This window comes from Heterodontus francisci, chromosome 6, assembly GCF_036365525.1.
Source record: "Heterodontus francisci isolate sHetFra1 chromosome 6, sHetFra1.hap1, whole genome shotgun sequence".
Taxonomy (NCBI): Eukaryota; Metazoa; Chordata; class Chondrichthyes; order Heterodontiformes; family Heterodontidae; genus Heterodontus; species Heterodontus francisci.
The window spans coordinates 71,161,440-71,177,997 of NC_090376.1; the positions used below are offsets into that span (position 1 = coordinate 71,161,440).

Consider the following 16,558-nt stretch of genomic DNA (forward strand, 5'->3'; position numbering starts at 1 on the left):
GTGTGCGATATAATGGAAAGAACACAAAAGGCATAGGGAACATGCACAGTAAATTCTAATACAAAAGCAAAATACTGCAGAAGCTGGAAATCTGAAATAAAAACAGAAAATGCTGGAGATACTCCGGCCTGGCAGCATCGATGGAGAGAAAAAGAGTTAACATTTCAGGTCGATGATCCTGCATCAGAACTGGGCAAAGTTAGAAATGTAATAGGTTTTAAGTAATTCAAATGTGGGAGGGTGGAAAAAGAACAAAAGGAAGGTTTATGATAGGACGGAAGACAGGAGAGATTAAATGACAGTGTTAGTAGGGCAGAGCCAAAGGGAATAGTATTGGGACAAGGAAAGGATCAAACGATATGTCCAGAGGAGGTGTGAATGGCAGAATAACGAACAACTGTCGTCCGAAAACAAAAGAAGAAAAAAACAGATTAAGACAGAAACATTCAAAGAAAAGGAAACAATATGTGGGGGGGGGCGGAGATTATGGTCTGAAATTGTTGAACTCAATGTTGAGCCCAGAAAGGTTGTAAAGTGCCTAATCAAAAGATAAGCTGCTGTTCCTCAAGCTTGCGTTGAGTTTCACTGCAGTAGGCCAGACGAGATATCAGTGTGAGAGCAAGATGGAGAATTAAAATGGCAGGGCACTGGAAGCTCAGGGTCATGCTTGCAGACTATACAGAAGTGTTCCACAAAGCGGTCACCCAATCTGCATTTGGTCTTGCCGATGTAGAGCAGACCACATAGTGAGCATCGAATACAATATACTAAATTGAGAGAAGCACATGCAAATTGCTTTTTCACCTCGAAGGAGTGTTTGGAGCCTTGGAGGGTGAGGAGAGAGGAGGTAAAAAGGCTAGTGTTGCATCTCCTGTGCTTGCATGGAAATGTACCATGGGAAGGGGATTAGGTATTGGGGGTGATTTTTTAAAAATTCATTCATGGGATGTGGGCGTCGCTGGCCAGGCCAGCATTTAATGCCCATCCCGAATTGCCCTTGAGAAGGTGGTGGTGAGCTGCCTTCTTGAACCGCTGCAGTCCATGTGGGGTAGGTACACCCACAGTGCTGTTAGGAAGGGAGTTCCAGGATTTTGACCTACTGACAGTGAAGGAACGGCGATATAGTTCCAAGTCAAGATGGTGTGTGACTTGGAGGGGAACTTGCAGGTGGTGGTGTTCCCATGTATTTGCTGCCCTTGTCCTTCTAGTTTGTACAGGTCGCGGGTTTGGAAGATGCTGTCTAAGGAGCCTTGGTGCATTGCTGCAGTGCATCTTGTAGATGGTACACACTGCTGCCACTGTGCGTTGGTGGTGGAGGGAGTGAATGTTTGTAGATGGGGTGCCAATCAAGCGGGCTGCTTTGTCCTGGATGGTATCGAACTTCTTGAGTGTTGTTGGAGCTTTACCCATCCAGGCAAGTGGAGAGTATTCCATCACACTCCTGACTTGTGCCTTGTAGATGGTGGACAGGCTTTGGGGAGTCAGGAGGTGAGTTACTCGCCTCAGGATTCCTAGCCTCTGACCTGCTCTTATAGCTACGCTATTAATATGGCTACTCCAGTTCAGTTTCTGGTCAATGGTAGCCCCTAGGATGTTGATAGTGGGAGTTTCAGCGATGGTAATGCCGTTGAATGTCAAGGGGAGATGGTTAGATTCTCTCTTGTTGGAGATGGTTAGATTCTCTCTTGTTGGAGATGGTCAGATTCTCTCTTGTTGGAGATGGTCATTGCCTGGCACTTGTGTGGCGCGAATGTTACTTGCCACTTATCAGCCCAAGCCTGGATATTGTCCAGGTCTTGCTGCATTTCCACATGGACTGCTTCAGAATCTGAGGAGTCACGAATGGTGCTGAACATTGTGCAATCATCAGCGAACATCCCCACTTCTGACCTTATGATTGAAGGAAGGCCATTGATGAAGCAGCTGAAGATGGTTGGGCCCAGGACACTACCCTGATGAATTCCTGCAGTGATGTCCTGGAGCTCAGATGATTGACCTCCAATACCCACAGCCATCTTTCTTTGCGCCAGGTATGACTCCAACCAGCAGAGAGTTTTCCCCTGATTCCCATTGACTCCAGTTTTGCTAGGGCTCCTTGATGCCATACTCTGTCAAATGCTGCCTTGATGTCAAGGGCAGTCACTCTCACCTCACCTCTTGAGTTCAGGTCTTTTGTCCATGTTTGAACCAAGGCTGTAATGAGGTCAGGAGCTGAGTGGCCCTGGCGGAACCCAAACTGAGCGTCACTGAGCAGGTTATTGCTAAGCAAGTGCCGCTTGATGGCACTGTTGATGACCCCTTCCGTTATTTTACTGATGATTGAGAGTAGGTTGATGGGGCGGTAATTGTCCGGGTTGGACTTGTCCCAATTTTTGTGTGCAGGACATACCTGGGCAATTTTCCACATTGCAGGGTAGATGCCAGTGTTGTCGCTGTATTGGAACAGCTTGGCTAGGGGCGTGGCAAGTTCTGGAGCACAGATCTTCAGTACTATTGCCGGAATATTGTCAGGACTCATATCTTTTGCAGTATCCAGTGCCTTAAGTCGTTTCTTGATGTCACGCAGAGTGAATCGAATTGGCTGAAGTCTGGCATCTGTGATGCTGGGGACTTCAGGAGGAGGCCGAGATGGATCATCAACTCGGCACTTCTGGCTGAAGATTGTTGCAAATGCTTCAGCCTTATCTTTTGCACTGATGTGCTGGGTTCCCCCATCATTGAGGATGGGGATATTTGTGGAGCCACCTCCTCCAGTTAGTTGTTTAATTGTCCACCACCATTCACGGCTGGATGTGGCAGGACTGCAGAGCTTAGATCTGATCCGTTGGTTATGGGATTGCTTAGCTCTGTCTATCGCATGCTGCTTATGCAGTTTGGCATGCAAGTAGTCCTGTGTTGTAGCTTCACCAGGTTGAAACCTCATTTTGAGGTATGCCTGGTGCTCCTGGCATACCCTCCTGCACTCTTCATTGAACCAGGGTTGGTCTCCTGGCTTGATAGTAATGGTAGAGTGGGGGATATGCCGGGCCATGAGGTTACAGATTGTGGTTGAGTACAATTCTGCTGATGCTGATGGCCCACATGGATGCCCAGTTTTGCATTGCTAGATCTGTTCGAAATCTATCCCATTGAGCACGGCGATAGTGCCACACAACACGATGGAGGAGTGGACCAGGGTGTCACAAAGGGAATGGTCCCTTCAGAATGCTGAAAGGGAAGGGGAAGATGTGTTTGATGATGGCATCACGCTGGAGGTGGCAAAAATATCAGGAAATGATCCATTGAATATGGATGTTGATGGGCTGGAAGGTGAGGACAAGTGGAACCCTGGGTCATGGCTCTGGGAGGGAGGGGATGGGGTGAGAGCAGAAGTGCAGGAAATGGGTTGGACATGGTCGAAGGTCCTGTCAACCACCGTGGGGTGGGAATCCTCGGCTGAGGAAGAAGGAAGACATATCAAAAGCGCTGGTGTGGAACATTGCATCATCAGAACAGATGGATTTGTTAAGGAAAGGTGTCTTCCTAAGTTAATTGAATTTTTTGAGGAAGTAACAAGAAGGATTGATGAGGCTAGTGCAGTGGATGTGGTCTTCATGGATTTTAGTAAGGCATTTGACAAGGTCCCACATGGCAGACTGGTCAGAAAAATAAAAACCAATGGGATACAGGGGAATGTGGCAAGTTGGATCCAAAATTGGCTCAGTGACAGGAAACAAAGGGTAGTAATCGACAAATATTTTTGCGAATGGAAGGCGGTTTCCAGTGGCATTCCACAAGGGCTCAGTGTTGGGTCAGTGTTTGTGATATAAATTAATGATTTGGACTTAACTGTGGGAGGCATGATTGGGAAATTTGCAGATGACACAAAAATTGGCCATGTAGCTGATAGTGAAGAGTATAGCTGGGTACTCCAGAATGATATCAATGGTTTGGTTTAGTGGGCGGCAAAGTGGCAAATGGAATTCAATCCGGGCAAGTGTGAGGTAATGTATTTGGGGAGGGCAAACAAAGCCAAGGGATATGCAATAAACAGGAGGATTTTGAGAGGGGTGGAAGCGCCAGAGCTGGCGGGCAACCATAAAGACAGGGCTAAATTGTGGCGAGTCGAAGAGACTTAGTAGTTGGCAGGAAAAAAGACAGAGGCGCAAGGGGAGAGCCAACTGTGCAACAGCCCCAACAAACAAATTTCTCTGCAGCACCTGTGGAAGAGCCTGTCACTCCAGAATTGGCCTTTATAGCCACTCCAGGCGCTGCTTCACAAACCACTGACCACCTCCAGGCGCGTAACCATTGTCTCTCGAGATAAGGAGGCCCAAAAGAAAAAGGAAGTGAGAGAACTTGGAGTACATGTCCACAGGTCCCTGAGGGCGGCAGGACAGGTAGATAAAGTGGTGAAGAAGGCATATGGAATGCTTTCCTTTATTGGTCGAGGTATAGAATACAAAAGCAGGGATGTAATGCTAGAACTGTATAAAACACAGGTTAGGCCACAGCTGGAGTGTTGCGTACGGTTCTGGTCACCACATTATAGGAAGGACATAATTGCTTAGGAGAGAGTACAGAGGAGATTTACAAGAATGTTGTAGCTATGAGGAAAGTTGGATAGGCTAGGGTTGTTTTCCCTAGAACAGAGGAGGCTGAGGGGTTACTTGATGGCAGGGCTTAGATAGCATAGACAGGAAGGATCCGTTACCCCTAGCGGAGAGATCAATTACCGGGAGCACAGATTTAAGGTGATTGGTAGAAGGATTAGAGGGGACATGAGGAAAAGCTTTTTCACCTAGAGGGTAATGGGTGTCTGGAATTCACTACCCGGGATGGTGGTAGAGGCAGAAACCCTTAATTCTTCTAAAAGGTACCTAGACATGCACCTGAAGTGTTGTAACCTACAAGGCTACGGACCAGGTGCTGGAAGGTGGGATTAGATTGGGCGGCTAGTTTTTTCAGTGTTGCAGACACGATGGGCTGAATGGCCTCTTTCTGTGCTATAAACTTTCTATGGTTCTAGATGCGATAGAGACGGAGAAACTGGGAGAATGGAATGGAGTCCTTACAGGAAGCAGGGTGTGAAGAAGTGTAGTTGTGATAGCTGTGGGAGTCATTGGGGTTATAATAAATAGTTGATAGCCTATCCCCAGAAATGGAGACAAAAAATTCGAGGAAGGGAAGAGTCCGTGATTGAGCATGTGAAGGTGAGAGAAGGGTGGAAATTGGAAGCAAATTTGATGAAGTTTTCCATTTCAGGGTGAGAGCAAGATATGACACGAATACAGTCACAATGTACTGGAGAAAGAGTTGAGGGAGGGGGCCTCTGAGTAGGACTGGAACAAGGAATGTTCCACATATCCCATAAAAAGGCAGACATAGCTAGGACCCATACGGGTACCCATAGCAACATCTTTTATTTGGAGGAAGTGAGATGAGTTAAAGGAGAAGTTGTTCAATATGCAGAGTAAATTCACTCGGATGATGCCAGGGATGCAAGATTGTAGCTAATTAGGAGAGATTTGAGATATTAGGAGTATAGCTTTAACTTAATACATTTGTGTCCCGAGTCAGAAGGTTGTGGGCTCAAGTCTTGGTCCTGGATTTGTGCACCTTTTCAAGACTGCCCCTCCAGTGCAGTACTGGGGGAGTGCTGGACTACCAAAGGTGCCATCTTTCAGATGAGAAGCTAAACCAAGGTCCCGTATGCCCTCTTAGGTGAACTAAAAGATCCCATGGCAGCATTCGAAGAGCAGGGGAGCTATCCTGGTGACCTGGTCAATATTCATTTCTCAACCAACACCACTTAAAAAGAAAGTTTAATTGGTCATCTATCTCATTGCTGTTTGTGCAGCCTTGTTATCTGCAAATTGTCTGCCACATTTCTCTACATTATAACAGTGACAACACATCAAAAATACTTCATTGGTTTTGAAGCACTTTGAGACGTTCTGAGGTCATGAAAGGCACAGAAGTACACAGAAAAGGCTGAAATGAGACTTAATAGTTTTTGAAGATATCAAGAGCTTTCATAGAGTCAATAAGAAAAGGCTATTTCTTCTGGTTGGGGAATCGGTAGCAAGCGATAAAATAGTCACTGAGACAGGAGAAAAGTAAGGCAAATTTCTTTACACAGCAGGATTTTAACATGGATGCTTTGCAACAGGGAATGGTTGAGGCAAGCTTCACAGCATGAAGTGCCTTGGAATATTTATTTCTCAGCCTTGGGCACCTTGCAACCATGTCTCTAATGGCAATTAGATCAAACCCATTTATCTCTCTTTGTGCCACTTGTTCATCTAACTTGTTAAAATAAGCGTTAACAAATCCCTTTGGGAACTTTGATACTTGTTTCTAACTTTAAAAAGTGATGTGAGTATTAATATTTGATTAACATATCCATTTATGTCACGTTCTGCATCGGTAAAAATATGGGATCTTTGTGGGATACAAAGTTTATCATTTTATGGTAAAAGCTGGGGCAGATTCCTTGGGACATTTTCCCACAGCAAGCTCAGAAATTTCCTAGTCATGGTGTACCAGAAATGCTCTGCACCCTATCCATTGAATATCATAGGATCACCACTTACAAGTCTGACTAAACTGACTTACTGTTAACGAAATGTAATCCTTGGGCCTTTCCACAAGATCATGATAAGTACAGATTTCTAAAATGTCCCATTTGCTTGTCTATGTTCAGTATCTATCTTTGGCATCCTTATCTCGAGAGACAATGGGTAAGCGCCTGGAGGTGGTCAGTGGATCAGTATGTGTGGAATAAAGAAATAACAGAATTGTAGCTCAGCATCAGCAACAAGCTTCACATTAACGAAAACAAAAATAATAGTAAATATCTATGTTTATTTGTATAACTAATTTGTATACAGTAAAATTACCTGTGTTGTGTTATAGGAGGGCTGTGGAATTTTTATAACACAGGAGGGGGCCTCAGAAACAAAAAGGTTGAGAACTCTTGTTCAAGATAAGGTAATCCAGTCTGAGGAAGGGAAAAAGTGCAGAATCCGACTGACATAATTTGAATTTTCCTGACAATTGATCACTCAGTAAAATTTAGAATTTTTTCTCTTTCGGGTGAATAGTTCAAAGACTATCGCTTGTAAGGGAGGAATTGACAGAAATGCACATTTATCAATTGCAGTTTTAATTGTATTTAAAGTTGGGTACTGGGGGCACTTCAAATCTGGAAAAAGTGGTGAGGCATTTTCCCCACATTAAAATTTTAGCTTGTGGAGTTACCAGATTCTTAGTCCTTGTACTGTGGTGAAGGCTGACTTTATATATCTTTTGTCCATAAGCTCCAAGTGTACCTGGCTTGGCTCGCTCTTATTCATGGTTGATCGTGCTCCCTATTCTTAGTGAACTATCTGAAACCATCCCACTGTCTTCAGCCAACCCACCTCTATTTGTTTGTGTATCGTCTAGAGCCATCCAAATTTTTCCCAGCGTATTGTTGTAATGCATTTACTTTTAAGTTTCGAGCTATTTGTAATCACAAATTACAACACATATGGATGATCACAGCAGAAGTAGATGTTATTTACTTTCTTGCAAAGGATTTAACAAGTAAAACGCATTTCAAAATTCAGAGAAGAAACTTAAATAACGACAAAGAAAATCCGGAAACAAATAAATTAGAAAAAGATACAGCAAAAAAAACTGGAGGAAACCAGGCATTGGTATCTTGTGTATACTAAGAAGTTATTCTTTGTCATCATTCTGATTGAGTTCTTAGTAATGGATTTTTTTCTCATATAAACTAATGCATTATGTGATTATTGATCTTTTAAAGTCTTAATTTATTTTGGAATTCTATTTGGATTTTTAAATGTGGATGGAATAGCTGTAAGGTGCTACAAGATGTTTAAAACAATATTTGTATAAGATTCATTTCTGGAGGGATATAATTGATGAGTAGAGAAGTTATTGCAAAACTCATATTGAACTTTGGTTTGGCCACACTTGGATTACTTTGTACAGTTCTGGTCGCCATATTATAAAAAGGATATAGAAGCACTGGAGAGTAAAAGAAATTTACAAAGATGATAACCAGAAATGTGAGGTTAAAACTATCAGGCAAGGATGAACAAGCTGGTTCTCTCTCTTTCTTGAATGCTGAGGGGTTACCTGAGGTCTTTTACATTATGGAAAGTTTTGATAAAGTGAACACGGTGTTTCCTCTTGTGGGGAAGAGCAAAACTGGAGGCAATCAATATAAGATAGTCACCAAGAAATCAAGTAGGGAATTCAGAAGAAATTTCCTCAGCCAGAGATTGGTGAGAATGTGGAACTCGCTACCACAAGGATTGATTGAGGTGAATCGTATAGATGCATTTAAGGAGAAGCTAGATAAGCATATGAGGGAGAAGAGAATGGAGGGTTATGTTGAAAGAGTTAGACAAGGAATGATCAGAGGAGGCTCGAGTGGAACATAGAACACTGGCATGGACTGTTTGGACCAAATGACCTGTTTCTGTGTTGTATATTCTGTGTAATCCTATACAGTAGCATCTAGATTTGGGGGCACATTAGCACAATATAGATATGACATTGTTTTTAGCAATGTCCAGTATCAACAATACTTCCAAAGAGCTATAGTTGTTATAAAATCCAAATTTGACTGAATTTACTTTAATTTCAATCAGCTCATGAAGTTTTTCACCAGCTTCATGCGTAGGTAAACAATGCCTCTTGTCTTTTTACCTGTTGATGACAGGGAGAACACCGTTGTTTACATTGTGACCAATAGATGATATTGGATAGTTATGTGAGGTGGATGCAGGAGGTAAATGAGTTGAACAGTATTTTGAATGTAGCATTTATAGTAGTGCCATTCATTTCACTGTTTCTGTTTTTAAAGATTTATGTACGTTGAAGAATTACGTATTGACTACAATGTGGGAAATCAGTGTTAGGGAATTAAGCATATGCTGACCATTTATCACCAATTGCCAACATCAAAACCAGTAGATCAATTACAGCACAGCCTTGATACAGATTTAAACTCAGTCTGTTTTCCCTCAACAATGCATTACCTCCACCGTCAGAAGAAAATGCAACTTGCTGACACTGCGGATGGTCTTTCCAAGTGAAAGCTGTCAGTTTGTTGTGAAAGTACCAACAATTTTGCACTCTGGACCTTTAATCACTAAGAACTGAATGAAGACTACCCAAATTTTTTTCATTTAAGACTCTTGCATCTGACAGTCAAAAGAAACTTCCAGCTTATCTGTCTAGTCTGGATTGTAACCTGGATCCCACCATTGAAAAAACAGTATGTCATCCTTCCGCAGCCTCATATTCCACCTATCAAAAACTTCACACTGCAATAATGTTCAAGACAATATACAATAGCTCACTTCCCTTGTCTTCTCTGTAGCTATACCTATGATATTGAAGCTGTCAGCTGTGATGAAGCTCTTATAGATGTAACAACAATTTGTGCAGAAACTGGATTGACACCTGATGAGATTGCAACAGTTATTCGCTCTGAGATCAAAGAGAAAACAAAATGCACTGCATCAGTTGGAATGGGTATGTATCTAAACAATAGAAATTACACTATTAAATTACATGTAATATTGAATATATTTACAGAATTTTAATTTAAGAATAAAAAGGTCTTTAAGACAGATATATTTGTCTTAGATGGGGTGCAGCAAAGGTTTACTAGATGTATTCTAGGAATGAGAGGGCTGTCCTATCAGGAGAAATAGAATAGAATGGGCCTAGATACTCTTGAGTTTAGGAGAATGAGAGGTGATCTCACTGAAATGTATAAAATTCTTAGGACTTGACAAAGTATATACTGAGGGGCTGTTACCCTGGCGAGAGGTTCTACAACTATGGGTCATAGTCTCAGGATTTGCGTCGACCGTTTAAAACTGAGATGAGTTGAAATTTTGTCATTCAGCCAGTCATGAATCTTTAGAATTCTTTAGCCCAGAGGACTGTGAATGCTCAGTTGATGAGTATGTTCAAGACTGAAATTGCTAGATCTTTGGGCACTAAGGGAGTCAAGAGATATGCGTATGTGGCAAGAAAGAGAGGTTTTTTTTTACTTGTTCATGGGAACGTGGTCATCACCAGCAAGGCCAGCATTTATTGCCCATCCTTTTTGTCATTGAGAAGGTGCAGGTGAACGGCCTTCTTGAACCGCTGCATTCCGTGTGGTTTTGGTACACCCACATGGCGTTTAGGTAGGGAGTTCCAAGATTTTGGCCTAGCAACGATGAAGGAACAGGGATATTTTACCAAGTCAGGATGATATGTGACTTGGAGGGGAACTTGCAAGTGATGATTTTCCTTGTGCTGGCTGCCCTTGTTCTTCTAGGTGGTAAAGGTCATGCAGTTGGAAGGCACTGTCGAAGAAGCCTTGACGAGTTGCAGCAGTGCATCTTGTAGATGGTACACGCTGCAGCTAAGGTGCTCCGGAGGTGGAGGGAGTGAATGTTTAAGGTGGTGGATGGGCTGCCAATCAAGCAGGCTACTTCATCCTGGATGGTGTCGAGCTTCTTCAGTGTTGTTGAAGCTGCAGTCATCCTGACATGTTATGAGTATTCCATCACACGCCTGACTTTTTTATTGATGGTGGACAGGCTTTGGGGAGTCAGGAAGTGAGTTACTCCCTGCAGAATACCCAACCTCTGACCTCATGTAGCTACAGTTTTTATGTTGCTGGTCTAGATTCATAGAAAGTTTAAGGCACAGAAAGAGGCCACTTGGCCCATGGTGTTTGTGCCGGCCGAAAAACAATCCGCCTATTCTAATCCCACCTTCCAGCATTTAGTCCGTAGTCCTGCAGACTACGGCACTTCAGCTGCATATCCATACTCTTTTTGAATAAGTTGAGGGTCTCTGCCTCAACTACCCTTTCAAGCAGTGAGTTCCGGATTCCCACCACTCTCTGGGTGAAAATGTTTTTCCTCATCTGCCCTCTAATTTTCCTGCCAATCACTTTAAATCTATACCCCCTCGTCACTGATCTCTCTGTTAAGATGAGTAGGCCCTTCACCTCCAGTCTATCCAGGCTCCTCAAAATTTTGTACATTTCGATCAGATTTCCCCTCAGCCTTCTCTGCTCCAAGGAGAACAACCCCAGCCTATCCAATCTTTCCTCATAGCTGCATTTTTCTAGCCTGGCAACATCCTCGTAAATCTCCTCTGCACCCTCTCCAGTGCAGTTATATTCTTTCTGTAATGAGGTCCACCAAAGCTACTAAGTATCATCACCTCATTCCATGACAATATGAAAGGCACAATTCAACATGGTGGCTCCTCATCAGAGCCCTTTCCTATCCTGAGTGGTGTGAAACAGGGCTGTGTTCTCGCACCCACACTTTTTGGGATTTTCTTCTCCCTGCTGCTTTCACATGCGTTCAAATCCTCTGAAGAAGGAATTTTCCTCCACACAAGATCAGGGGGCAGGTTGTTCAACCTTGCCCGTCTTAAGAGTGAAGTCCAAAGTACGGAAAGTCCTCATCAGAGAACTCCTCTTTGCTGACAATGCTGCTTTAACATCTCACACTGAAGAATGCCTGCAGAGTCTCATCGACAGGTTTGCGTCTGCCTGCAATGAATTTGGCCTAACCATCAGCCTCAAGAAAACGAACATCATGGGGCAGGATGTCAGAAATGCTCCATCCATCAATATTGGCGACCACGCTCTGGAAGTGGTTCAAGAGTTCACCTACCTAGGCTCAACTATCACCAGTAACCTGTCTCTAGATGCAGAAATCAACAAGCGCATGGGTAAGGCTTCCACTGCTATGTCCAGACTGGCCAAGAGAGTGTGGGAAAATGGCGCACTGACACGGAACACAAAAGTCTGAGTGTATCAGGCCTGTGTCCTCAGTACCTTGCTCTACGGCAGCGAGGCCTGGACAACGTATGCCAGCCAAGAGCGACGTCTCAATTCATTCCATCTTCGCTGCCTTCGGAGAATACTTGGCATCAGGTGGCAGGACTATATCTCCAACACAGAAGTCCTTGAAGCGGCCAACACCCCCAGCTTATACACACTACTGAGTCAGCGGCGCTTGAGATGGCTTGGCCATGTGAGCCGCATGGAAGATGGCAGGATCCCCAAAGACACATTGTACAGCGAGCTCGCCACTGGTATCAGACCCACCGGCCGTCCATGTCTCCGTTATAAAGACGTCTGCAAACGCGACATGAAATCGTGTGACATTGATCACAAGTCGTGGGAGTCAGTTGCCAGCATTCGCCAGAGCTGGCGGGCAGCCATAAAGACAGGGCTAAATTGTGGCGAGTCGAAGAGACTTAGTAGTTGGCAGGAAAAAAGACAGAGGCGCAAGGGGAGAGCCAACTGTGCAACAGCCCCAACAAACAAATTTCTCTGCAGCACCTGTGGAAGAGCCTGTCACTCCAGAATTGGCCTTTATAGCCACTCCAGGCGCTGCTTCACAAACCACTGACCACCTCCAGGCGCGTATCCATTGTCTCTCGAGATAAGGAGGCCCAAAAGAATGAGGTGACCAGAACTGCACACAGTACTCAAGTTGTGGCCTAACTAATGAGTTATACAGTTCCAGCATAACCTCCCTGCTCTTGTATTCTATACCTCAGCTAATAGAGGAAAGGATTCCATATGCCTTCTTAACCATCTTATTGACCTGTCCTGCTACCTTCAGGGATCTGTGGGCATTCACTCCAAGGTCCCTCACTTCCTCTACACTTCTCAGTATTTTCCCATTAATCATGTATTCCTTTGCCTTGTTTGACCTCCCCAAATGCATCACCTCACCCTTCTCCAAGTTGAATTCCATTTGCCACTTCTCTGCCCACCTGACCAGTCCATCAATATCTTCTTGCAGCCTACAGCTGTCCTCCTCGCTATCTACCACACGACCAATCTTTGTGTCGTCTGCAAACTTCCTCATCATGCCCCCTACATTTACGTCCAAATCGTTAATATACACCACAAAAAGCAGGGGACCCAGTGCCGAGCCCTGCAGAATGTCACTGGAAACAGCCTTCCAGTCATAAAAACACACGTCAACAATTACCCTTTGTTTCCTGCCACTGAGCCAATTTTGTATCCACCTTGCTGCATTTCCCTGGATCTCATAGGATTTTATTTTTTTAACCAGTCTGCCATGTGAGACCTTGTCAAAAGCCTTGCTAAAATCCATGTAGACCACATCAACTGCACTACCCTCATCTATCTTCCTTGTTACTTCTTCAAAAAATTCGATCAAGTTGGTCAGACAAGATCTTCCCTCAACAAATCCATGCTGACTATCCTTAATTAACCTGTGTCTTTCTAAGTCAGTTTATTCTGTCTCTCAGAATAGATTCCGATAATTTGCCCACTACTGAGGTTAGACTGACTGGCCTGTAATTATTCGGTCTATCCTTCGCTCCCTTTTTAAACAGGTACAATGTAGCAGTTCTCCAGTCCTCTGGCACCAAACCTGTATCCAGTGAGGACTGAAAAATGGTGGTCAGACCCTCTGCTATTTCCACTCTTGCTTCTTTTAACAGCCTAGGATGCATTTCATCTGGCCCTGGTGATTTATCAACTTTCAAGGATGCTAATCCAGTTAATACTTCCTCTATCCCTATGTTTATCACATCCAATACTTCACACTCTTCCTCCTTAACTACTATACCTGCATTGCCCCCCTCTTTTGTGAAGACAGACGCAAAGTACTCATTAAGAACCATGCCAATATCTTCTGCCCCTGCACATAGGTTATCTTTTTGGTCTTTTATGGACCCTACACTCCCCTCAGTTGTCCTCTTACTCTTAATGTATTGATAAAACATTTTTGGGTTCACCTTGATTTTGCTTGCCAGTATTCTTTCATGCTCTCGCTTTGCTTTCCTAATTTCCTTTTTGATTTCACCCCTCCACTTTCTATACTCCTCTCAGCTTTCTGTAGTATTGAGTTCTCGGTGTCCGACATATGCTTTCCTTTTCTGCGTTATCTTACCATGCAAGCTCCTTGACATCCATGGGGCTGTAGATGAGGCCGTCTCACCCTTTTTCTTTCTGGGAACATGTTTACTCTGAGCCCCTTGAATCTTCCCTTTGAATGCCTCCCCCTATTCTGACACTGATTTACCTTCAAGGAGCTGTTTCCAGTCCGCTTTCGCTAAATCACTCCTCAGTTTAGTAAAATTGGCCTTGCCCCAATTGAGAACTTTAATTCCTGTTCTATCTCTGCCCTTTTCCAGAATTATGTTAAAACTGACTGAATTATGATCACTACCACCAAAATGCTCTCCCACTGCCACCCCTTCCACCTGCCCATCTTCATTTCCTGAAACTATGTCTAAAACTGCACCCTCTCTTGTTGCTACATACTGGACAAAGAAGTTCTGAATGCATCTCAAGAATTCTGCTCCCTCAATTCCTTTCACACTAAAACTATCCCAGTTAATATTGGAGTAGCTAAAATCCTGTACTATTACTGCCCTATTGTTCTTGCACTTCTCAGAGATTTGCCTATATATCTGCTCATCTATCTCCCTCTGACTGTTTGGGGGTCTATAGTACACTCCCAGCAGTGTGATTGCCCCTTTTTTGTTCCTTAGCTCAATCCATATGGCCTCATTTGATGAACCTTCCAACATATCATCACTCCTCACAGCTGTAATTGTTTCCTTGACCAAAATTGCCACTCCCCCTCCTTTCTTATCCCCCTCCCTATCACGTCTGAAAACCCTGTAACCAGAAATGTTGAGCTGCCATTCCTGTCCCTCCTCAAGCCATGTTTCTGTAATAGCTATGATATCATACTGCCAAGTGTCTATCTGTGCCCTCAGCTCACCTGCTTTATTTGCTTTACTCCTTGCATTGAAATAGATGCCCTTGAGCACTGCAAAACTCTTTTTAATTTCCTAACCTTTGTTTCTCTGTCTTCCAGACTCATCCATTAGTTTACTGCCTTCCATTTTCATTTCTGATTTTGTCCCAACTAAGTCTACCTATCCCCCTGCCAAGCTAGTTGAAACCCTTCTCAACAGCATTAACAAAACATCCCACAAGGAGCTCAGTCCCGGCTCTGTTCAGGTGCAACCCGTCCAGCCTGTACAGGTCCCATCTTCCCCAGAGCCAGTCCCAGTCCAGTTAAATTTCTGGTCAATGGTGACCCTCAAGGTGTTGATGGTAGGGCATTCAGTGATGATTATGCTGTTGAATGAAAAGGGGAATTGGTTAGACTCTTTCTTGGTCATTATCTGCCACTTGTGTGATGTGAATGTTACTTGCCACATATCAGCCCGAGCCTGGGGGCAGGCATGGACTGCTTCATTATATGAGTTGCGAATGGAACTGAATACTGCGCAATCATCAGTGAGCTTCCCCACTTCTCTTATGAAGGAGGGAAGGTCATTGATGAAGCAGCTGAAGATGGTTGGATCGAGGACACTGTCCTGAGGAACTCTGCAGTGATATCCTCGGGCTGAGCTGATTGGCCTCCAGCAACTATAACCATCTTCCTTTGTACTAGGTATAACCTGAGCCAGTAGAGAGTTTTCCTCCTGACTCCCATTGACTTCAATTTTGCTAGGACTCCTTGATGCCACACTTGGTCAGATGCTCCCTTGATGTCAAGAGCAGTCACTCTCTCTTCCTACCTCTGGAATTCAGCTCTTTTGTCCTTGTGTGGATCCAAGGCCGTCATAAGGTCTGGAGCCATGTGATTGTGGCTGAACCCAAACTGACCATCAGTCAACAGGTTATTGGTGAGTATAAGTGACGCTTGATAGCACTGTCAACAGCACCTTCCATCACTTTGCTGACAGTTGAGTGTAGACTGATGGGGCGGTAATCGGCCAGATTGGATTTGTCCTGCTATTTTTGGACAGGGCATACCTGGACAATTTTCCACTTTGTCGGCTAACTGCGTGTTGTAGCTGAACTGGAACAGCTTGGCTAGAGGCGCTGCAAGTTCTGGAACACACATTCAGCATTTTACAGCCGGAATGTAGTTGGTGCCCATAGCCTTTGCTGTATCCGGTGCCCTCAGCAGTTTCTTGATGTCACGTGGAGTGAATCAAATTGGCTGAAGACAGGCATCTGTGATGCTGGGGATCTCAGGAGGAGGCACAGATGTGTCATCCACTCGGCACTTCTGGCTGAAGATGGTCACAGATACGTCAGCCTTGTCTTTTGCACTAAATTAAAAGCAAAATACTGCGGATGCTGGAAATCTGAAATAAAAACAAGAAATGCTGGAAACACTCAGGTCTGGCAGCATCTGTGGAGAGAGAAGCAGTGTTAACGTTTCAGGTCAGTGACCCTTCTTTAGAACTGGCAAATATTAGAAATGTAAAAGGTTATAAGCAAGTAAAGTGGGGGTGGGGCAAGAGATAACAAAGGAGAAGGTGTAGATAGGACAAGGTCACAGAATATCTGACCAGAAGGTCATGGAGCAAAGATATGTTCATGGTGTGTTGAAAGACAAAGCATTAGTACAGAAAAGGTGTTAACGGACTGAAAATTGAACAGCCGCAAGTACAAACATGAAAAAAACAGTGGGTAAGCAAAGTGAACAAACTAAGATGAAATAAAATAAAATAAACA

General features: G+C 43.9%; 1 protein-coding gene across 7 annotated transcripts in view; it reads left to right on the forward strand.

Annotated features, from left to right (window-relative positions):
* Positions 1-16,558, forward strand: part of rev1 (REV1 DNA directed polymerase) — a 201,666-nt gene that overhangs the window by 52,559 nt on the left and 132,549 nt on the right. For all 7 annotated transcript variants that reach the window (XR_010975211.1, XR_010975212.1, XM_068033889.1 and 4 more), the window contains exon 11: positions 9,383-9,537. Coding sequence is in view for 5 of the 7 variants with exons in the window: in XM_068033889.1 (XP_067889990.1) it covers positions 9,383-9,537 (155 nt within the window). In the remaining 2 variants the exon portion in view is untranslated. The remainder of the gene's footprint in view (positions 1-9,382; positions 9,538-16,558) is intronic.